General features: G+C 45.0%; 1 protein-coding gene across 1 annotated transcript in view; it reads right to left on the bottom strand.

The window, feature by feature from the left end:
- Positions 1–24537, bottom strand: part of SORD (sorbitol dehydrogenase) — a 34579-nt gene continuing 10042 nt past the window's right edge. The window contains exons 2-9 of the mRNA XM_039250084.1: positions 20068–20101; positions 17303–17467; positions 13482–13641; positions 9640–9758; positions 6011–6076; positions 4891–5066; positions 2236–2357; positions 1–1368 (exon numbers count right to left, since the gene is read on the bottom strand). Of these exons, the coding sequence (XP_039106015.1) occupies positions 1203–1368; positions 2236–2357; positions 4891–5066; positions 6011–6076; positions 9640–9758; positions 13482–13641; positions 17303–17467; positions 20068–20101 (1008 nt within the window). The 3' untranslated portion in view covers positions 1–1202. The remainder of the gene's footprint in view (positions 1369–2235; positions 2358–4890; positions 5067–6010; positions 6077–9639; positions 9759–13481; positions 13642–17302; positions 17468–20067; positions 20102–24537) is intronic.

Genomic DNA, 24537 nt, shown 5'->3' with positions numbered 1-24537 from the left:
TCAGGTACCACAAGCACAGTTTATTACCAAAAGCAGTTTGAAGAATTCCAAGCAGTGGTCATGGCCTGCGCCAGTCACAAAAAAGCCAACATTTGCCTCTTCAAACCCACCCTCCACTCCCAGCTGAAGTGGAGGATTAAAAAGTTGCAGTCCAAGTTATGTCCCAGCTACAATATCCTCATTCTTGACCAATAATCTCAAAGTCACAAATGGGCATAAAGTGATATGGACCCAAATCTTACACAAGAAAACCCCATGATCAAAACAAGATTGGAGAGGTCATACAAACAGAAAGATACCAACAGCTTTAACAGGCTATGAGGAGGAAAGCATTCTGTTGTCTATTATCAGCGAATGTGAAGGGAATGCTAACCCCATGGGGTGGGAAGACCTGTGCACTGACCAGACCCTCCTGGGCAAGTCCTGTGAGGATCCCCCACTGGTTGCCTAGTGACAAAGGAGCCCTGCAAAGTGGATAGGTGGAGGTGGGGAGCATTGGGAAGGTAGTTTAAGTCACACAGAGCCTTTAGGAGTTGAAGAAAAGGTGATCTTCAAGCAGTATTGAGAACCTCCCTGACTCTTTTTACATTTGGAGAATACAAGTTGGTTGGACCTTATGAGGGATTTCAGCTTTGTTTTCTTTTCTCGATGGATTTAAAAATGACCCTAGATGCAGGAAGGTCAGTCCCTTAAAGTCTTCTTTTATCATCAAACCAAATAGCACTTATGTCTAGAAACACTGTGCTCTAAACAAAAACTGCTGACAATCCTTCATCCCAGACCCTAAGCTGGGGGTTTCATGAAAATCAATTTCTGGGCCAGTTAAGTCTTGATAAAGTTGTCTCTTCATACCTCAGCTCCCATCCCCACCTGGCCAGTTGTGGTGGAACCAGGAACCCACGGGGCAAATTTCTTTCCTTATTCAACTTAGGTGCTCCAGGAAGAAGGGGAGTTCCCAGTCACCTGCCTACCAAACTCTGCTCTACTTGCTGAACTTTGCTCTCCATGAACAGGTCATTCCGGCTGCAAATTCCCCTAAACTGTCCCTACTTGTGTTATTAAGGCACACCAATTCCTCCATGTAAGGCTTTCTGTTTATAAAGAATTATTTTAAGTACTCAAAAGAAACTTCTGTATCAAAGCCCATCCCTGCCTGGAGATGCTGGGAGGTGGGGGAGATGAAGAGCAGAGCCCAATTAATATTAAGGATTCTGGTCATTGGGGTCGCACTTGAGCATGACTTTCAACCCCAATCCCTTTCTGGATGTTTCAAAGGCTTCCAGGGCTTTCTCCAGAGGAAACCTATGGGTGACTAAGGGCTTTACATTCACAGACTTGGATGCAAGCATTGAAATTGCCATCGGCCACCTGTAAAAAGATCACAAGTGTTATGTTCAACCTGCAGGAGGAAAAAACTAGGTGCCCAAATTACCAAGCCCAAGATCAGCTTGCCCATATTTATTTATAGCACTGTGGTTCTGGCAAGTCTATTCTATAGACAATGATGGTGGAAATGATCTTATGACTTGCAACTTGGGAGTCCAGAGTCTTTTCCCAAATGCTTCCACCCCTCTGCAATGTCTGTCTTGAAGCTTAGAATTCCTTTGGCATGAAGGCATAAGGCATTTGGAGGTCACAGTGAAAAGGCAGATTAGCCTCAGAGAAGGTAGCTCGTGATAACCCAACCACACCCCTTTGCAGCTCGGCTTGGCAGAGTTTATTGGAAAAGGGCACTCTGCTGAGAGAATGGTCACAGACAGTAAAGGTGGGAGTACTGACACTGGTGGAAAAGGTGGTCCTGGGAAAGTTCCCCAGATGGGGAGAGAGCGGAGCCCCTGACCATGAGATGGGGTCAGCTAAGACCCTCTCACTTCCCAGGGTGGGCCCTAGGGCTCTGGGGTGGAAACTAAGGGACTTGAATTCTTGCTGTCCTGTTGACCCCTTTCTCTCCTTCTTCCCTTTAAAGGGGGACAATGAAGAGCTATAGCCACTTGAGGGGCAGACACCCAAGAGGAGCATGCTTCAAGATCCTCCTCCTTGCCTCCCACTGTCCATCTTTCCCTCTGCCATCTCTGCCCTCTTGTTTGATGCTCTGTCTTTGGATCCCTACACCATGTCACATGGCTGTCAGTGTGGTAAGGGAGAGCCCCTCATGAATAAACAAGAGAGGATCCTGTTCCCAGAGGCCACGCAGGGGTCTTGCTCACTACCCTGGCTCACCCACAACATACTCACGTGTTGCAGTATCGAAACACGCCCTTGATATCCACCTCCCGGGTGGCTGCATGCACGAGGGGCACAGTGGTCATCTCAGAGCCCAGCCCTACGAGCACCAAGGTCCCACCAGAACGAGTGGCCTGAAGAGGAGGTAAGACCAAGAAAGCCCAGAAGATTAGAAAATGCAGACTTCTCACTCAAAATGACTTTTTTGTCACACAAATAAATATCTGTGCATCAGGTGAGTATCCAAAGTTTCTGGAGAATATGATTCTTTCTATACTGATGAACTCTTCCATATGTTGGCCATACTTAACAGAGCAGCAGAGTTATCTTCTGTGAAGATCCAGCGAAAGACCAGGTACACTGGGAGCACCCTCAGCTGTCCACAGTATCCTAGGAAATAGCCACGGTTCTCCGGACCCCAGTGAGAAACCTCCCCTACCAACACGGTTAACCTTCAGTCCCTGAGCACCTTTCAAAGCTTTACTAATTCAGTACCAGATGTTGGCTCAGGTATCTCCTCATCTTAGCACCCGCCCCTCCTCCAGAATGTCAACCCCATAAAAGATAGGACTTTCTTGGTGAGAAAACTACCCACCACATGCAAATGGGAAGGGCCATTAGAATTCTCTGGCTTAAAGACTGCCTTGAACACACAGGCTGGCTGGCATTTAGAAATATTTTTGTTCCAGAGACAGTCATCCCAACAGTATCAGTCACAATAGGTTTTGTCTTCCTTGAACACCTGCCTTATCAGTCTCTCTCCATGGAGTGTGCCAGGGAATGAAATTTCTCCTGACAATCTCCACTCACTCCACTGATTCTGCATGGGTGTTGTGCCTTTGCCAGAGATTTTTGAGGATCGGTGTTGAGAGAGACAGAGAAACAGTTCATTTTCCTGAGACATAAGCATTTGCCACGTTTCTTACCAGACATTTTCTAGTCACGAACCTGGCAGGAAAGTGACTCTCAGGTATATCCATATAAGGTGCCTCCACCTAACCTGTCCATTGGTGGGGTGGCCTGTAGCACCCTATAGCGTCTGTCATGCCTAATGGCTCTACTCCCCACTCAGGAGAGGTACCAGCTTCAGGCCCAGTGAGACCCTTGGGTCACATTTACCTCTGCACCCACCTCAGGTAGCCTAGAAACCGGGCCCTCACCACCAACACCAGGAGATAGATGCCAACTGTTCCCAATGTTCTCCAGGCAGGGGAGAAGAAGAAAGTCTTGCATTATGAAGCCATGTCTTTTACTGCCTCTCTGTGGAGTGGGGGGTCACTGACTGCCAACAACTTGAAGAGGGACACACCTTATTCGTCACAGCCCTCAAGGTGCCCAGCACAAAGCCAGGACACAGCAGGTGCCCAAGACCAGTCACTAGTTGAATAATCACACAGAGACCCAAAGGTTTCTCCTTGCCCCTTACCACATGGCAGCTGTTATCTCTGACAGTGGAGAAAAGGGTAGGCCGGCTCCAGCTGGAACTTAGGACAGAGCAAAGGTGGCACCTCTTCCTCCCCCATCCCATCACCTCCTCAGCCCCTGATGCCATAGGAATTCGGGTAGGAAAACGGCTGGGCAGCTCTGCCATGGCACCAGGTCAGCTTTCCCCAGAATGTCCTGCAGGGTGCAAAGTGCCCTTACGCAAGACTCAGGTGTGACTGAGAAGGAAGGAGGAAGCCTGCACTGTTGCGGGAAAGCAGTGTGGGAAGCAGGGGCTAGTGTGCTTAGCAGTGACGGCGGCTGCCACCACCCTCCTCAGCCCAGTCCCTCCCACCCTACCACGGTTGCCCACTGGGTCCTGGTCCCTTTCTTTCCTTTTCTCCTAAGTGGTGGACAGAGTTAGAAAAGCTCAGCCACTGGGGCAGTGTGCTCAAGGCAAGTCACCAAGCCTCTTGCGGTAAAATGTGGGAAGTGATAACTAATCTTCATGGCTACTGGGCAGATCTGGCATTGCATTTATAAAGTACCCAGTAGAAGACTCAGCATATGGTGGGGCTGGAGCCGAGAAGGTATTCTTTCTCCCCTCTTTTCCTCATACTTGGCATCCATCAATGCCATTCCCCACACCCATTCTACCAACTTCCCATAAACTATTGGCGGGTCACCAAGGTGCAAATTAGGTATTGGGGGCTCACCTGACCCCAGGTCTGGGAGAGAAGAGTAGTGGCCAACTGGCCAACTGTGACCCTAAAAATCACCGCATCTTTGTGACTAACTAAATTAGTGGCTCTCACCTTGTATCAATGACTCAAAGACTGCAGTTTTCCTCAATAAAAGAGGATAGGGATTTCCCACACATAACTAAGGCATGGTTCCCCATTCCTTCTGTTGATCTTTTTACCAAGAGCACTGCTTTTATGACCATAGATATGATCATGACATCCCATTTTAAAGGGGTGTGTCTCTTAACATATTTCAAGGCCCATATATACCTGTTACCTTGTTTAAACTTTATAACGACCTAATAAGGGTGCTAGGCAAGTGAGATTAAAAAAAGAAAGAAAGAAAGAAAAACCACCAGGGGTACTGAGATTACCTAATTTTGTTTGGGAGGGTCACATAACAAGGGTGGAGACATCTGTTCCTAGCACTCCTTACTGTTACCAACCCTGGACTGATTTCCCAGAGCTGCCCACCAGCTTCAGCGACCCGCATCCTACTCACGTAGATGCCCGCCTGGATGGAGTGCTCCACCCCTGAGCACTCGATGGTGACTTCTGGCTTGCACCCCAGCAGATCTTCCACTTTACTGGCGATTTCCTTAGGGCTCTCCTTGGAGACCTGGAGGAGGAAGTCAGCCCCAACTTCCTTGGCTTTAGACAACCGAGAGGCAGACAGATCTAAAGTTGAACAAAAGTTTCTTTCAAAATGAGAAATGGATGGCAGATTGGAGAGAAAATAAAGATGGAGGTGTATGTTTTAATGGCAATGAAACTCAGGTGTAGTGAGTGGTGTCAAGGAACCCAAAATACTTACACTCTATACCTTCATACTCTCCCATACACATTGCACAGCTGCGCGCGCGCACACACACACACACACACACACACACACACACTCCCTTTCTCTCTGAAGGATACCTGCTCCTCAGACATACACAAATTCAGATACCTTCTATACACTCTGATACTTTCTCCACACACAAAACACTTACTCTTCTACATCCCTACTCCCCTTATATCCACATACTCCACACAATTCTACACACTCACCCACACCCATATTCTCACAGATACCTTACACACACACACACACACACATGCACAAGTATTCTCTCACTGATGCCTTCTACACACACACACACACACACACACACACACCCTTCTATACCCTACATGCTTCCACATACACTTACCCACACATGCTGTCACAGATAAACTTTCCTCACACATACGCACACCTCCCACTGATACTGCACACTGCACACACAAACACCCTCTTATAAACATATCATACATCCCACTAATTCCACAACACACACACACACAAGCATGCCTTCTTTGCCTCTTGGGTTTGGTCAAATGGACCAAAGGCTAAGGCTCTTCTTAGAACTGAATGAGCAGTAGAGGTATCTGGGGTCCACACATAAAGAGCCAGGCCTTCTTCTCCACAGCAGCCACCCTATCCCCCTGGGTGGGCTTTTCAACCACTGAACCCCAGAGAAAAGAGGAAGAGCCCTTTAGAAACCCAGCACTCCAGGAAAGGAATAGTTCTCAAGCTCCTGTTTCAAACAGTAGGCCAGCTGTTTCCTGTTCAAGGAGATTTAAAAAGAAAACCTTCTTACCAGTCACCACCACTTGAGCTGCACCCATTGCCTTGGCCACGATCAAAGTGACCAGTCCAATTGGCCCTAAATAAAGCAGGAAATGGGAGATGTTTATGAAATATTAAACATCAGCTCTTCCCCTTCACGGACGGGAACGATAGCTTGTGTGTACCTCTAGCATCTACCCTGGTGCCTTCCACATAGTGAGGCCTTAACAACTGTCTGTTGAATGCATATGTACATGAATGTATGAAGAATTGTCCTCTGTGTGAAATTTGCTCCTACTACTGAGTTCCATTTAGTTGTCTCAGACCTCAGAGCTAGAACTTTTCTATTTACTCTGCTTGGGGATAATGGCAAATAACTAGGGGGCTCAAGGAAATACATTAAGAGAATAAGATGTCTCAGAAGGCCTGGATACATTGTCCTGTTCTCTCTCTGGTCTCTACCTTCTTAGAACCCATCACATCTCTCCAAGGAGAGACACATCCTTTACAGGTGTCCTCTGAGGACCACCTTGGAGGATGCTCTTAAGTGCCCTGGCTCCATGGGCTGACCCAGCTGCCTGGGCAGTTCTAGGATGTTCAGGTACTTAAATATCAGCCCAGAGACCACTTGCTTCCCACAGCATGTGCATGCTGGATGACGTGGTTTTAGAACAAAATCAGACCCAGCAAAATGAGGCTGTGCAGACTCTCTGAGGATTTTCTTTTTGACACTGCTTTTGAAAATAAGTTTGTGAGTTTCCTCCCAAAGACAAAACACTGGAAAATACTTGAAATGACCAACAAAGAGTGATTAACTAAACAAACTAGAGCGGGGCGCAACACAGCTATTAAAAATTATGTCATAATGCTTATCTAGTGTGATGGAAAGATGTTCATAATAGATTTCTAAAAAAGAGTAGGCAAAGTTAAGACATGTTGAGCATGACCTCATTTTAAGAAAACTGAAGGATTCAGAGCACCTGGGTGGCTCAGTTGGTTAAGTGTCCGACTTCGGCTTAGGCTCGTGAGTTTGAACCCTGTGTCAGGCTCTGTGCTGACAGCTCAAAGCCTGGAGTCTACTTCAGATTCTGTTTCTCTCTCTCTCTCTGCCCCTCTCTGGATCCCACTCTGTTTCTCTCTCAAAAAGAAATAAACATTAAGAAAAACTTTAAAAACCTGAAATATTATACAGTGGTTCTCTCTCAGGATGGTAGGTGATGGGGCTATGGGTGAATTTCTGTGTGTATACACATGCGGTACATATGACTTCTTTTTCTATGTCAAAAAAGTATTACTTATGCAGATATATATACATATATGTATATGTGTATGTCATCTGTGGGGCTTCTGGGTGGCTTAGTCAGTTAAGCGTCCAACTCTTGATTTCAGCTCAGGTCATGATCTCACAATTGTGAGATTGAGCCCCGCATTGGGGTCTGTGCTGACAGCATAGGGCCTGCTTGGGATTCTTTTTCTCCCCCTTCTCTCTCTTTCTCTCTCATAAAAATAAGTTTAAAAAAAATTAAACAAAAATAAAAACTTCTGCACAGCAAAGAAAATGAGAGAAAACACTTGTAAATCATATATCTGATAAGAGGTTAATATCCAAAATACATAAGGAATTCATACAATCAACAGCAAAAAGCCATTTTGGCAAGCTATCTGATTTTAAAATGGGTAGAGGATCTAGAGACATTTTCTTCTCTTATATATATATATATATATATTTTTTTTTTTTTTTTACATGTGTATATATTTTTAAGTAATCTCTATACCAAAAGTGGGCCTTGAACTTACAACCCTGAGATCAAGAGTTGCATGCTCTACCAACTGAGCCAGCCAGGCAACCCAAATAGGCATTTTCTCAAAGAAGACATAAGGGTGGTCAACAGGTTCATAGAAAGGTACACAACATCACTCACCATTAGGGAAATGCAAATCAAAACTACAATGAAATATCACCTCACACCTATCAGAATGGCTACTATTAAAAAGACGTGAAAGGGGCACCTGGGTGGCTCAGTTGGTTGAGCGTCCGACTTCGGCTCAGGTCATGATCTCACAGTTTGTGCGTGTGAGCCCGGCTTCGGGCTCAGCGCTGATGGTCAGCTCGGAGCCTGGAGCATGTTTCAGATTCTTTGTCTCTCTCTCTCTCTCTCTGACCCTCCCCTGCTCACGCTGTATCTCTCTCTCTCTCTCTCTCTCAGAAATAAATAAAACATTAAAAAAATTTTTGAAAGACATGAAAAAAATAACAAGTGTTGGCAAGGATGGGGAGAAAACAGAACTCTTGTGCACTGTGGGTGGGAATGTAAATTGGTGCAGGCACTGTGGAAAACAGTATGGAGTTTCCTCATAAAGTTAAAAATAGAACTACCATATGATCAAGTAATTCCACTTCTGGTTTTTTAATGAAAAACACTAACTCAAAAAGATATCTACACCTGCTTGTTCATTACACTATTATTTACAACAGCCAAGATATGGGAACAACCTAAGTGTCCATCAATAGATACATATACAAAGAAAATGTGGTATATATGTACACAGTGGAATATTATTCATCTGTAAAAAAGGTAATCTTGCCATTTGTGGCAACATAGATGGACTGTGAGGGCATTATGCTGAGTGAAATAAATCAGACAAAGATAAATACTGTATGATCTCACTTATACGTGGAATCTAAATCGAAACATAATGGAACAACAAAAGCCACAAATAACAGTATGGAATGGTTTCCAGATGGGGTGTGGTGGGAGGTGAGTGAAATGGGTGAAGAGGTTCAAAAGGTACAAACTTCCGGTTGAAAAATAAATAAATCATGGGGATAAGACGTACAGCATGATGATTATAGTCAATACCATACTGCATATTTGACAGTTGTTAAGAGAGTAGATCTTAAAAGTTCTCATCACAAGAAACAATTTTTGTAACTATGTATAGTGACAGGTGTTAACTGGACTTATGGTGGTGATCATTTTGCAATACATGCAAATGCAAAATCATCATGTTGCGTACTTGAAACTAAGGTAATGTTATATGTCAGTTATACCTAAAAGGGCATGTGAGGAACACCAAATCATACCCATAAGGAGTATGAGCATGCTGCCTGTGTCCCTAGCATTAGATACCTAGAAGGGTTCAGCCTGAGGCTGCTAGGGTTTGTTGGGGGGGGGGGGGGGGGGGCGGTGCTGGAAGCAGGGGAGGAGAGAACGCAGCCAGCGGCAACCCCAGTGCAAGCCGAGTGCTGGCTCATGGTGGCCTGGACCCTTTTCCTTCCACTGGCCATGATCAGGACCCACCTCAGTTCTGGACGGACCAGGAGACCATTTCTGGGGCATGATTTTTTAAGTTCCAAAAGTCACCCTTCTCTTTACTACCAAAAATATGTCCTGTCAAGTTAAAAAGTCATCCCAAATTGCCTTCTTTAAATGAACAAATGGGTTATATTGCCTAGGAAATACCATGAATTAGTATTATGTCTATAGATAGTTTATTTAGCAAAGTGTTGGGCACAGAGGGAATGGGACACTGTAATCCTCTCCCACCCAGAAAGATTCTAGGACCAATTCCAGCCATTGAAGGGGGAATGAGACAGACAGAGGGATCTCCACATTCTCCCTTAAGGAACTCAGAACCAGGGTATCATCTGTTTCTTACCAGCTCCACACACAAAGACCTTGTTCCCCAGGGTGATTCCAGCTCTCCTGCAGGCATGGATCCCCACTGACAGTGGCTCAATCAGGGCACCTTCCTCGAAGGTGACATTGTCAGGAAGCCTGGGGTGTCATTCAACACATTCAGTTAGCGCCTCGGGGTTAACAACAACAATAGCTAATATTTATTGAGTGTGTGTTTATGTGTCTAGCAATGTGCTGAGCAGTTTACATCTATTCATTAACATCAATCCTTGGAAGAGTTCTGGTGTACTCACTAAAAGTCTCATTTTAAAGAAAAAGAAACAGAGCCTTTTCAATGACTTGTACCAAAGGTTCAAAACTAGTGAGGGGCTCAAAGGGTTTGAAATGGAAACCAGATAGGTCTGATTCCAGATCCCATGCCATGCTGCCCTGCTCTGAAAATGGTTTTCTTTGGACAAATCACTTCAGTGAATGTGAACCCATTATGTTTTCTTGAACATGTTACCCAAGACAAGGTACGGTGTGATTACCATTAATAAATAAGAACTTCATTTAACAAGAGATTAATGTAACCACATTCCAGCATCTCATCTGCTTCTCGAACTTATGTACATGGACTTTCTGGTTTCACTTCGGCAAACAAATCCCAACTATCAGCAGCTTTGCAAAACAGTGATTTAGAAGCTGGTGTCACTCTTGTTTGCTGTCCCCCCTGCTATATGTTACAGAAGAACTGCATCTGATGACAGCAGCTGCCTGGCTGCCCCCAAAACTGGTTTTAAAGGGAAAAGGGCCTCTCTTCCAGGCAGCTGATTAAATGCTGTGTCACCTTCACCTCGGGGTTCTTGGTTTTCACTTCCCAGTCCACTGGCATCCTGACCCTATTAACAACCCCACTGATGATGACAGCAAACATTTGCATAAGGCTTTACAGATTAGAGGGCTTTTTTATCCATTATCTCATTTGATCCTCACCATGACCTTGCCAGACAGGAAGGACAGGCTTTATTTTTACCTTCGTTCTACAGAAAAGGAAACTGAAGCTCCATGACATTCAGACACTTACCCAAGGTTACAAGGCTAATGAGTGGAAAAGCAAGACCTAAACCCAGGTCTCCTGGTTCCACATCCTGCCTGCCCCATATCAGCTGCCTCCTAGTACCATCAGCAATATGGTTAATATCTCATTTCTGCTTGTTCCTCACTGTCCAGTATTTTTATTCAGGGCCCCCAAACCTCCACATGCTAGAACATGACAATCCTCAAGTTCCAAAAAGGAAGGTGGCAGCTAAACTCATGGGCTCGTTCCCATGACCTGTCACTGTTCATGCTATTCCACAGAATAAGTGACGAGGCCCACAGTCAGCCTCTGCCTGCTACCCTCCACCATCTCTTCCCCCTTCCCCTCTGCATCTCTCACATTATCCCCCCTACTTCAATCCTTTCTCCTGCTCAGATTACTGCCATCACCCCTTCCACCCACCCAATCTCTCCCATCAATTCTATAAAAGGGACAAAAGTTTGAAATGAAATAATGAAGCCAAACTCTCTCAAGGAACCACCAACCACACTCCGTCAGACATGCCTGCCCCTTCACATCTGGGATTTCCCTCAAAGCTTGGTGGGGGGGGGGGGGCTCTGAGCTGAGGGTGGACTTTGGTTAGGAATGATGTGTCACTCTTATCTTCACTCTGATTTCCCCTTGGCAGAACACCCAGGAAAAATGGGATTGAGGATGGTGACAATAGAGGATTATTATGGCGAGATTATTCTGATTAGGCAGGTGCTGTCTTAGTCATCTAGACAGCCACACTAGCCACATGGACAGGGCAGTCTGGCATGTAGGCAGAAGCACCGGACAAAGTCCTGGGCCCAGCACCTTTGCCACTGACCTTTGGAGAGTCTCTGGGTCCTCCTCCATGCCCCCCTCCAACCCAACCTTGGTCAGTGGGAGGGAAGGGGGATGGGAACAATCTACGTTTCTTCCCAGCCTCTGATCTTTCCTGACTATAAACACCAGAGAATAACGCAACTTGGTGGTTTTCACAATAGGGTTGAGGGAACGGCAAAAGGTTAAAGGATAATCAAGAAGCCAAGGGGGAAGCAGGAAGACAAAAAGAAAATAAGGTGGGTAGGAAGGTAAAGAGGCTGTGGCAGTATAGGAATCCTTACAAAGAGAAACCAAGAGAAGAGGGTGTGGGTCCAGGGCTGGTGTGGGGACGTGAGCAGATAGCACCCTGGGAGGAAAGGAGAGGTGGGAGGTTGTATGTCCCCTATGGGCCCTCCTCAGCCCTGCCATTAACATTGCCAACAAAACACACTCTCCCCCACCATTGCCTACAAATGCCCACCCACCCCAATCCCCAGTGCAAAGCTTACTTTCAGACCTAACCTGTAGCATCCCCCAGCCACAAGGCCACAGCTATGACATACCATGGCACCATTTATTGAGTGCCTACTATGCGCCAGGCCTTGTGCTGAGTACTTGAATAAGCTTTTCTCATTGAATTCTGTCAATAAGTCTATGTATTTTACCATATTGGTGCTATTATCATCTCCATTTTACGAGCATCCTTGCTCGTAATTGAGGTTACAAAATTTAAGTAACTCGTTGAAGGTCACACAGATGGTAAATGGGAGAGACTAGTGGTTAGTCTTGAAATTTATCATTTTGCTTTTCTGCCTTTCACGACAACCTCGTTTGGCACCTTGACTTGGAAAGGGCCCAGACAAGGGAGTCTGGTTGGAAACCACTTACTAAAAGGTGGACTCTACCCACATAACCTGCTTTCTTCTAGAGCAGTTAGGTGTTGACTTTAACGCATCACGAGTTCTGGCCTGTGACTCCTCTCAAGGCTTCCAGTGGGCACTAGAAAATTCAGATCTGTCAGACTGCCCCTGTGACAGGCACCCGGCCTCGTTCAGACAAGCCCCATCCTGACCAACAGAGCCACGGCTGGGGCCAGGCTGGGATAGGAGGTAAACACACCTGTCAGACGGTCAGAAGGAAAGCGGCACTTTAGCACTCCAGAGCTCCATGGGGGGCAACACTGTGCTTCTGCAGATACCAATTCTCACCCCAAAACCGTTTTGAGAGTTGGGGTAGGGTGCTGAGCAAAGGGCAGGAACTTAAGACTCAAAGCTGCCCCAGTTTGAGTCCTCACTCTGCCCTGCGGCCTCCTCCTGTGTCTGCACGCTTGCACTAAACTGCAGTCCTGGTGCCCACCTCACCATGATTCTTATGATGGTTAAATAAAATAAGGCATGCAAAGCACTTATTAGTTAAAGGACAGGCACGTGGGAATAATAACTGTCACTTCACTTCACTGCCTCATTTAATCTTCAGGTGATGAAATGAGACTGAAGCAGAGGAAGGTTAAGTCATTTTCCCAAAGTCACTCGCTAGCAGAGAGTGGATCCAGGATCCCAAAGCTCATGTCCTGGCCTCCTTAGTGCACCCCAGTTATTGCTGTTATGGGGGGGGGGTCACTGCTGTAATAAGCTCTTTTTCCTCGGAGCTGCCTTGAAAACCAGTAATGGAGGACAAATCTCAGCAAGTTATCTGCAGGATGACTGAAGAGGAATGAGTGATTTCAGCAACAATTTCCTATTGTTGCTCTAGGTGAGGGGAACTTCAGCCCAAAGACTAAAACCAAGTACTGTGAGTCAGTCTTAGACCTAGTCAAGCCTTTTTCCCTCAGTGCCACCAAGAAGGGCCTGTGGAGGGGATACTTCATGTTTGGAATTATGGGCTGAAAAGAACAAGGAAATCACAGCAGGAGATTAGAACTAGGAGAAAGAACCCCAATCAAAAGGAAGGGGAGAGGTCCCAGGTGGCTGGGCCAGGCCTTGGGCACTAACTTGTAGCAGAAGTCAGCGTTGTGCTTATAGAACCGGCAGAGGTTCCCGTCATCAGGGGGCGTGGCACAGAAGAAGATGGATGGCGACAGATTGTATCGGCCAATCTTGCAGAATTCATCCATTTCTCGCAGAGCACCAGGCTCGATGGCAACACGATCCCCTGGAGAGGAAAACGTGGGCAGGGGCAGAGCTGCTGTGAAGGGGCACATGCTCCTGGGGAGATGCCAGCAGGGGGAGCCACCCTCCTCCCTGGGATCCAGGGCCCCCTAGACAAGCCCAACCCATTAGCGCTTGCTTCCGCAGAAAACTCAGGATGCTGCACAGAACATGACCAGCACACTTCTCCAGACTGATCTGGCCTGCCCTTTTACCAACCCTGGAACAAGCCAACCCACCCCTCAACTCCACAACCACTTCCCAGCTTGGGAAACACAGAACCAGTCCCATCTCTGAGGCAAGCCAGGTCCAGGATTCATCTCAAACTACCACATGAAGTTTGCAGATACTTTTTTTCTTCACCTGCTTTGAAAATATGGCGCAAGGCCTTTACCAACACAGGAGCCACAATTATGGCATGTCTTAAATGTTCAGTCTGGTTGCATTTCAACAATAACTAGGAGTTAGGTGATCCCCAGTTAGCAGGACTGCTCAGGCAAATGACCCACAGAGGTCTCAGGCTCCAGCGGAGAGTAACTTCCAGGCTTGTGAACTAGTGTACTTCTCCTCTGTCTCACTATGCTTGCTTGGAAACCCAGCCCTAGAATTGCTCTATCTTTTCATTACGAAAATTTTCAAACAGACGTTAAAGTTGGAAGAACTGTACAGTGAACACCCAGATGTCCTCCACATCAATTCTTCAATCAACATGTAGCTAATTTTCTTTATCACATATCCACCCATCCATCCATCTCTCCTCTACCCATCGAGTCATCTTTCCTGATGCATTTCAACATAGCTTATAGCCCTTAGTACACTCCAAGCTTAAATGCTTCAGCCTGCCTATCATTAACTAGAGTTCAATACTTGTTTACAGTTCTTTTTTAAGGTAAAATTTAAATATTGATAAAATGCACAACCTTACATGGATCACTAGATGAATGTTGAAAAAATGCATTCACCTGTGTAATATAAGCCCCTATCAAGATATAGAACATTACCACTACCTTGGAAACTTCCTTCCTTTGTGTCCCTTCCCAATCAGTCCCTATCCCCACCTGCACAGGTGTGGAAGAGTGGAGCTAGGGCCCTCCCTAGCCTGAGGAGTGTCACCCATGGGAGGTTTTCCCTTTACTAAATAGCTACATGTTAAGTTATTTTTATGTCTTTTGTGTTAAAAGTACCCACAGAATAATGCAGGGTCCTGGTATGTAGTGGTTAGTGCTCATTAAAAGTAGTGGTGGCAACAATGATCATAGTAGTAGTAATATAACTAGTATTAACTATTTTTATTGTATTTATAATTATTGTAATTATTTGAGCTGGTATTATTGTGCAGGAAATTCAAACTATAAGATAGATAGCCAGATTGTATTTAAATTAAGAATTCTTCCTTGCCTTAGATTTATTAATTCTTTAAGATTTACGTTAAAAATTTATAAACAAATGTTAAGAACTACTCTATGAGTGCTTTCCTTCTTTCTAGACTAATTAATTGGAATTTTCAGTCCAAATTAGCATATGAAACACTTGAATAAAAATTTTGTGTTCTAAAAGAAAAAAAAGGATCCACAGAAATCCCTGCAACCATAAAATGTATTCCCCCCCAACCTGTATGTGTCTTTCCTTTTATCCCTCTCTACTTTCCCCGTGGCCCAGTGAGCTTTCTCCAAATTATGTTCTACCATTGACGATAACTTCTTTCTTTTTTAAAATTTTTTAATGTTTTATTTATTTTTGAGAGAAAGATAGATACAGTGTGAGCAGGGGAAGGTCAGAGAGAGAGGGAGTCACAGAATCCAAAGAAAAGCTCCAGGCTCTGAGCTGTCAGCACAGAGCCTGACACGGGGCTCAAACCCACGAAGATCATGATCTGAGCAGAAGTCAGACACTTAACTGACTGAGCCACCCAGGCACCTTGACAGTAACTTCTTTAATCTAGCATTCAAGAGTCTCCATAATCAGGTGGAGTTGTATATTACTCAGTTTTGTCTTCTAATTATTACATTATAATAATATAATAATAACTCTCAGCTGTACAGTGCTTTTAAAGAGGGAATTTTATACAGATTATGCATTTTTATCATCTCCACTAACTCCTAGCACAGAACCTCTATTCTGAGCAGGACAGAATCATTAGCGACCCAGATATGTTATGCTCATCTCTGTGATTTTGTTACTCTCTTCCTCTTAACTAGAATATTAGCTTTGGACCCCTTCACTAACTCAAATACAAAACCGTCCTCAGGTCTCCAGATGCTGGGCAGGCCAGTGGTTCTGAGCACTTGCTTTAGAGTCAGAAAGACCAAGGCAGGCATCCCATATTGAGACTCACTAGTGTGTGACTGTATGTAATCACCATACTTTCTTCATCTGTTAAGGAAGAAAATAATGCCTACCTCATACAGTTGTTCCAGTAATGAAATACATAATTATACATGTAAATATTTAACATGGAGGCTAATAGTAAAGCAATGAATATTAGCTACCTTCTTCTTACAATTATTATTGTTAAATAACCAGCCCCAAGACCCATCTCCTCCATGAACCTTCATTAAACACCTCTGTCCACCACAAATGCCCTTTCTTTGAACTGCTAGAGCTGATTCTTTTTCATATGTTATAGCACCCAATGGTTCTTATTCACTAGTTTTCCCAACTAGATGAAAGTATCCAGGTATTGTATCTTCTCAGTTTTCTGTATCCCTCAAAGCACAAGGTTGGACTCATTGTAGGTTGCACTCAACACTTAATATAACTGAAATTTAAAGAACCCTTCACTCCTTATTATGACTAGTATTTAGGGATCTGGTCCTAAAGGTAAGAACCACTCAATGGCTGTTGGAAACTATGAATCTTCCACTTTGGGGTAACACCACAAAACCTCAGGCGTTTCTCATCTTCCACCCACAATGAATGGAGAGCCTGACAACATTCCTAAATGAGACACAAGTCTAGTTTCCTCAGGTCCAGACGACTCCTCTTCATGTAGCTGTGCTGAGAGAGCCTTATAACTAACACAGAAATGGCACCTCCTGCCAACCTTCTCCTTCCCTCAAATAATCTGATGTTGTCTCCAGGCTGTACAGTGGCCTCATCAGCAAAGGAAGAATAAAGCCAACAGCTGGCTGCATCACACAGCTTGAATTTAATTCACTTATTGAGGAACATCACAGGCTGCCAATAGCTGAGCATTCCTCCCTTCAAGAGAATGAATTAAGCAAATCTAGAAAAATAGTGGTGCCTTTCCAGTCATCCAATAAGATCAGCGACTATACCAAAGACCCTGGTTCTCAGCATGTGGACCCAGTTCGTGGATCCTATGCCTGGAATGTTTCCCCCACTCCTTTACCTGGCTTATTCCTTAGCTGTCTTCAGGTGTTAATTGTTCCTCCCTCTGAGGAGCCAGGGATCTGGTTAGAACACCCTGATCACACCCCTCTTCTCTGTTGCCCTCAACGCAATTGTACTTTAGGAACCGTATGTGTATCCCAGGCCCATCTTCCTCTGTGGAAGGTAAGATCCATTTGTGTAGAAATCGAGACTGCATTATTCACTGCTGTAACCCCAGGGTTTAACAGAGGGCTTGGCCCCAAGGAAGTACACACAAATATTTATTTATGTTGAGGGATAAATAAATCAGTGAATTGAAGGGTTTTGCTGACCTGGTTTTAGGTGCTTTACCAATGATCCCACTTTTACGACTGTTCCGGAAGCTTCATGCCCCAGAACCATTGGCTTTTTCACAATAAAATCTCCAATTCGGCCATGCTGCCAGTAGTGGACGTCTGAGCCACATATCCCGACGGAATGCATCCTCAGCAGCGCTTCTGATAAAAGGAAGGAGAAAACAAGTGAGGGAAGGAACTATCCCCCCTGCAGCCTGAAGCACCACCATGCTTCCCCTCTGGAAAGGGAGAGGGTTTGGTTTCAAAGGCCAGGTACAATATTTAGACCACAGAGGAAAACAAGCTAAACAGCAACACTAATGAAGGCTTGTAAACCACGAAAGTTTCCACAAAGCAAAATAACTGCATTTGAGGGTTAATGCTATGTATCAGCTCAGCTAGGCAATGGTGCCCAGTCCTTTGGTCAAATAGTAGATGTTGCTGTGAGGCTATTTTTTAGATGTAGTTAACATTGGAGTCTACTGACTCAATAAGTAAATTGTTAAAAGTAAAGCAGATTACTCTGCCTAATGTGGGTGGGCCTCATCCAATCAGTTGTGGGCCCTAGGAAAAAAGATTGAGATTTCCTGAAGAAGGAGTTCCAAGACTGAAGCATCAACTTTGACCTGAATTTCCAGCCTGCTGGTCAGCCCTACAAATTTCAGACTTGCCAGTCCTCACAATCACATGAGCCAAGTCCTTAAAATAAACCTCTTCCAGCCCTCTTTCCATATACATATATAATAAACCTATATATAAACAAATCTATATAATAAATCTCTTTCTCTCCTCTCTCTCTTTCTTGGTTCTGCTTCTCTGGGGAACTCTAATCCACTGCACAAATAAGATATTATCAATAGGAAGAAATGTATCAACCATGTAAGGGAAAAACTGTTTTCTAGGAGAGAATATCTTATATTCATATCATATAAGAACTGATATGATATTTCTAGCACATCAGGAATATGCTATGCCTAAATCTTTTCAATTCCTGAGAGAAAGGCTGGCAAAATCTAGGCTGGGCAACACTTTGTGAGCTATCTGGCTGTGTTCTGCATGCCTGTTGTTTGGTTTAATAGTGCAGATTTAATTTAAACCACCCAAAGATTTCAGCTGGTATTTCCCCTTCACAGATTTGAATAAAGTGAGATTTGTTGGTATTGTTGTTGTCAGTTTTCCAAGTTGAAAGTAATGATGCCACTGAGCCCCTCTGCAAAAACAAGTGTGAAAGGATCACTGGCCCAGTCTGACTAAGGTGAGCATGTTGCAAGTATCTGAGGAAAACTCTGCCTTAGAAAGACAAAGGGACCCAAAGCTCTGCTATGCATGCAGGCATCTCACACCCTGCCCTTGCCACAAATCACAGGTGATCTGCAGGTGTGGTTCTGTACAACCTTCTCTGTCCCAAGCCTTGGTGACAGAGTAAGAAATGGCAAGGTGAATACAGAGAACCAAGGTAGAGAAAATGATCTCAGAGTTTCCTCTCTACCAATTAATAATAAAAGATTAAATCTGACTTGCTAGAAACGCTAGCTGAAATTTGCTATTGTTTCCCCTTCCGATCAAGGGCAGTAAGAGATGAGAAAGCAAACGCAGAATGTTGTGTCAGAGAGAGAAACAGTACCAGGGTCCTGTGAGTCCAAGATAGCCCTTGTTCGGCTGCTTCTGGAATCCATACTAACTTTCCAGGACACAGTGAGGTGCCTCTTTCACGTCTCTGAACACCGTATCTTGGTGAAAACACTTAAGCCCTAAATATACATTATGCACTAAATACTGATAGAAACAGCTATTGTCTGTATTCTTATCACTGTAAATCAACAACACAGCTGACCTTTGAGTAGCAAAGCTCTTGAGATTCCAGGAAAGTTGCCTTCAATCTGACGTTCACACGGAAGCTACAGTCCTGGGGAAAAGTGGGGAAGCACGTCCCCAACTCATGAAGGACAGAAAGGGGGCCTGAGTGGGTGGGTGTTAGGATGAGCTATATGTAGACACTCCCCCCACCCCTTACTCTCAGTCTCACCGCAGAGTCTTGCACATTATAAAGTGGGACCCCAGGGACAGGAGGAATTGGAAAGCCAACAGGGTGGCATGACTTCCCAGGTACAGATACCACTCAAGGAAATGTACATCAGGTGGGCCTCACAGGCTCGCGCAGTGACAGGCCAGAAGACTGGCACAAAGGTGGCAGGAACCCTGCCCCAGAGCACTCACCCGCTGTCTGTGCTTGGTTGATTAGGACCGTGGGGTAATGCTCCGCGCAGCCCCTCCCATCCCCACTGACCAGAAGATCCCAGTCTTCCTCCAGTGATATCTTTTCTAAGAGATTAAGTTCTGTGGACTTCCTCATTTTCAAAACGTGGATAAGGATTAGGGTTAGGACAGGGTTAGGCCACCCAAATGGCAGCTTATATACATAGAGTAACCTACCTCTGTCGTTAGGTCAAACAAGGAACAACTCTGCCTTTTTGTTCAGAAACTGAAGACATTTAATGTCAAAAACTCTGGGACAAGTCAGCAGTCTGATATGGTAACTCTTCCGGGTCCACCACTGTTTTTATTTCATGTAGGAGTCAAGCTGAACCTATCCAGTCATGGTGAATAACAGACTAGGTTTCTAGACTAACAAAAAAACAGTTTTTAATTGGAGGCAAAGTAATAAACAGAAGGAAAAAGGGGGTAAGGGAGCAATGTACAGGTTCCTCCAGGGAAAATAATAAGAAACAATAACGTGTAAGTTGAGTATCCCAAGGACCTACCATTTGGGCCTGGTTCAGGGATCGGATAGTTCTCCTAAAGGAAATAAAAGAGAAAAATCATTTAGCATGCACAATAACTTTCCCTTATGAACATTCTCAATTTTTTTGAAGTAGGCTTCACACTCAGTGTAGAGCCCAATATGGGGCTTGAACTCATGTCCCTGAGATGAAGACCTGAACTAAAATCAAGAGTTGGATGCTTAACTGGCTGAGCCATCCAGGCGCCCCTTATTAATGTGGAGTTTCATTCAAATATTTCTTCTTAGAATTAACACAGGCTCAGACCAAACTGTTGCTGGGTGGATGCCTCAGGGGACACACTAGATAGTGCTGACTCTAACTGCTGACCTCACCCCACCCATGGGTGCAATTTGCCCTGGACTAATAAAAGTATGCTACATGCTCCTGTAGGCAAAAAGGATGTTTGGACTGCCTTCCATATCAGATCCTGCCCTCCTCAAAAACCGCAGTCTTAAGATACAGATTTGTTTGGTCTGGGAAACTTTCAGGAAAAAGATAAGGTATGTGGTAGTTGCATGTGAGGGCTTTGATCTCTAGGTAGGTCAGAAAAGTGTGTGCTGCCACTCTTTCCTTTACATCAGCACACGGACCATTGCTTGTTTTTCCTCTTCTGAAACCTCCCATGTGGACTTTCAGAGGCCCTTTGGGAACACACAAGACCTGCTTTTTGACTACTCTCCAGGTTCAACAAGCATCTGGGTGGCTCAGGTGGTTGAACATTTGACTTCAGCTCAGGTCATGGTCTCATGGTTCATGAGTTGGAGCCCTGCTTCAGGTGAGCCCCGCTTCTATCTCCCTCTCCCTCTCTCTGCCCCTTTCTCACTTACACCCTCTCTCTCTCTCTCTCTCACACACACACACACACACACACAAAGGAATCTGAGCTATTCCGGCATTCACAACTATTTACTATTATTATTATTATTAACATTAACCAACATTTCTTCCCCTTGTCAACTAGCTAGGAAATTCCTGGTGACAAGAAGGAAGGACAGTGAGTGGCTAAATCCAAGTGTTCATTTTATGAATTCTTTGAAGGTAGTCAAGAAGAGGAGGGAATGTAAAATGTTCACCATACCTACTACGTGCCAGACAACATTCTGGCACATGGCCCACAGTTTGCAGATGAGAAAGAAATCTGAGGCTGGGGAGTTAAAGAACTTGGTCAAAGCCATACTACCACAGAGTGGATAAACCAGGATTAAACCTGATTCCCCAACCATCTCACTGCATTCCCATACTGCACCCCAGGGGTGGAATATGCCTCTTCTCCTCTGAGGTGATCCAAGAAGCAGCCAGATAGGTGATGAGGAATGTTGGGGCTGGGACCCATGCACAGTGCTCTCTGGGCACTGCTCAAAGCTTGCCCCCTTCAGAAAGCCTCCCACAGATGCTTTAATAGGGTAGCAATAAATGACACCCAGGCTAGTTTGCTAACAAAATAACCTTGATGCTAGAGACCAGGCTTTCAGTCTCCTTAGTCACCAGGTACAGTGCACTGCCACAAACATGGGGGAGAGAGGGAGTTCTCATTATGCAACCACTCTCCATAACAGACACCAAGGAAGGTCTGTGGTTCTCACTCAACTCAGATTATCAATCTTTCTGTTGAAGTAGCTTGATGTTAATTTGAACCCCTTGTACTCAGTGGAACAAAGTCCAAAGAGACAATGGTTGGGGTGCCTGAGTGGCTCAGTCGGTTGGGCGGCTGACTCAGGCTCAGGTCATGATCTTGTGGTTCATGAGTTTGAGCCCTGCATCAGGCACTGGGCTGACAGCTCGGAGCCTGGAGCCTGCTTTGGATCCTGAGTCTCCCTCTCTCTCTCTCTGCCCTCCTCTGCTCATACTCTGTCTCTCAAAAAAAAAATAAATGTTAAAAAAAATTTTTTTTTAAACAACAAAAAAACAAGCAAAAACTCCAAAGAGACAATGGTAATGCTGATTAGCTAACATTGACCAATTTTTTTCTACCAGGTCCTGTGCTAAGTGCTGCACATGCATCACCTTGGTTCATCCTCACAGTGATGTGCCCATGGCAGCACTATGATAACATTGGTGGAACTATATCCAAAGCAGCTTGATGTGGGGAAAGGTGCTCAAGGCTGTTTTTCATCTCTTGATAACTTAAACTGGCTACCTGTGAAAGGAAGGAGGGAGGGTGGGGGAAGGGAATCCATCTAAAAAAGGGAGTCCATCAGGATAGTTGGCTGTCACCAAAACCTCTCAGAGTTGCTAATCCCATCTCTAACATTATACATCAGGATTGCCACATAAAGTTCTGCTTCTCTTATAGTGGGTGAGATTTTAAACTGCAGGTTAATTGAAACTAAGACTCAGGCCTTTATTTCAAATATGGAACAGCACCCCACCCTCCCCTGGAAAGGCAGTATTTGGCAAGTTCTCAAGCAACAAGAGATACATCCACAGCATATACTTCATATCCTTACCTCCAACCGGGCCAGCCCTGAATACCCATTTAGGAGTGGAGAGGGGTAAGAATCAAGCTCAAAGCCAACAGCTGGCCCTGAGTCACTGGAGATTACCACCGTAAACATTTGCTGTAACAGAGCTGACCAAATTTGGCTGTCCCACGACCACAGAGATGCAATGACTTTCTGAGACACTAGAGGGCACTGTGCCGACAGCCCGGTTTTTCCTTGGTAGCAGATCACACTCTATGGGGAACTTAATTAAATACCTTTCCTTGCAAACCAACTTTTCCCCTCTCCTTCTCTTTCTTGCTGACTGACTCTAGCCACTCTTACAACTCATCTTGTCTCCTGACTCCCCTCTCTGCGGGAGACCATGCCACAGAAGCACAAGACCATGTTAAGATCAGCCCCTAAGTCTGTAAATGTTGTCCTAAGCATGGTTACAGGAGCTCATGTTGTAGAAAGTTATCACAGCGGGGTCACTAAAAAAACCTTGCTTTTTGTTTGTGGTTCCTTGGTATGATGTTGGCCACAGTCCTCTGTTTACTTAATCTCCTTTTCCTGTCTCAGATTTCGGTGAGGATATTCTTTCGTTCACCCATTTCTTAGCCTGTGTGAGATCCCCAGCTTTCCCCTGTATCCCCATAGCCCTTCCATTCCCCTGAAATCTTGTTATCACGCATACTCAAGCTTTCCTAAACAGGCGTTCTTACCTTTCTGTGAGTGACAGTAAACAAAGGGATAAGGAGTTAACTGTTCTTTCCGGTAGTTGTGTCAGTTTTCCAGCATTTTTCACAAGTCAGGACTACATCACAGGCACATCCTCCATCCCCTCCAGGTCTCCCCCCACCTCCCAGAATAAGTCATGTCAGTACTTCAGGAAGAACTCTGTGGGAACATGGAATCTTGTATCTTAAATGCTATCTTGCATTTCCTAAATATACTTTCTCAAGTTAGCCTGAATATTTCTCTCCTAAATATGTCCTGGTGGCCCCTTATCCTCTACTTCCACCTGCACATCTGAGTTCACACCCTCAGTACCTCTTGCTTGGGTTGCAGCAACAGCCTTGACATGAGGAGAAATCAAAATGCCTTCTCCCTACAGCAGCCAACCTGCGTGGCGTAGGGGTGAAGCACTCAGGCTCTGGAACAGCAAGTCCGTGTGCAAACCCAGGCTCCTCTCCACCAGCTACCTGACCTCAGGGCAGTTACATAACCTCTTTGTGCCTTCAATTTCTTCCTCTGTATAACGAGGATAATCAGAAAATAGAGTGCCTGAATTGCGGCAAATAAGTTAGGTCTTATTACAAAAGAAATAGGGGCGCCTGGGTGGCTTAGTCGGTTAAGCGTCCAACTTTCGCTTAGGTCATGATCTCGCGGTTCATGGGTTCGAGCCCCACGTCGGGCTCTGTGCTGACTGCCAGCTCAGAGCCTGGAGCCTGTTTCAGTCTGTGACTCCCTCTCTCTCTGACCCTCCCCTGCTCACGCTGTCTCTCTCTCTCTCCCCTAGAAATAAATAAAAAACATTATAAAAAAAAAAAAAACAAAAAACAAAAGAAATAGAATCAAAGTTATTTTTTCTATAATTAATTCACAGTATGGTTGAATCAGCTCTGGACAGCCTTGTCTTTTTCCTTTCGGAAAGGGTACTTCTTAAATTTGTTTTGGGGAGAAGTTGTTATTTCTCTTGTTGTCACGTCAATATTAAGAGAACTGGACTGCTTCTTAAAAGGCTGGAATTTGGGAGAAAGTGTAATAGGATTCCAGCTGTGTTTTAAGCCTGATTCTACCAGTTGTGGGAAAGTGTGTTAGGCCAACCTCCCTGCCTTAGACTGAGGGCTTAGAGGCCGGCCTCACCCCAGGTCCTCAAAGCCCATGTTCGCCTTCCACCCCCACTGCCAGGTCTCCCTGACAACCTGTTGCCTGGCTGCCCTGTACACTTAAGAAGAGCAGAGCAGGAGACCTTATTTCTGTTTCGCTCCCTCCTCAATTTCCCTCCTCCCTTGACAGTGTTTTG

The sequence above is a fragment of the Hyaena hyaena genome, unplaced genomic scaffold (genome assembly GCF_003009895.1).
Source record: "Hyaena hyaena isolate Hyena2069 unplaced genomic scaffold, ASM300989v1 scaffold_361, whole genome shotgun sequence".
Lineage (NCBI taxonomy): Eukaryota > Metazoa > Chordata > Mammalia > Carnivora > Hyaenidae > Hyaena > Hyaena hyaena.
Note: the sequence above shows the minus strand (reverse complement) of the source record. Positions and strands in the feature narration are given on the sequence as shown.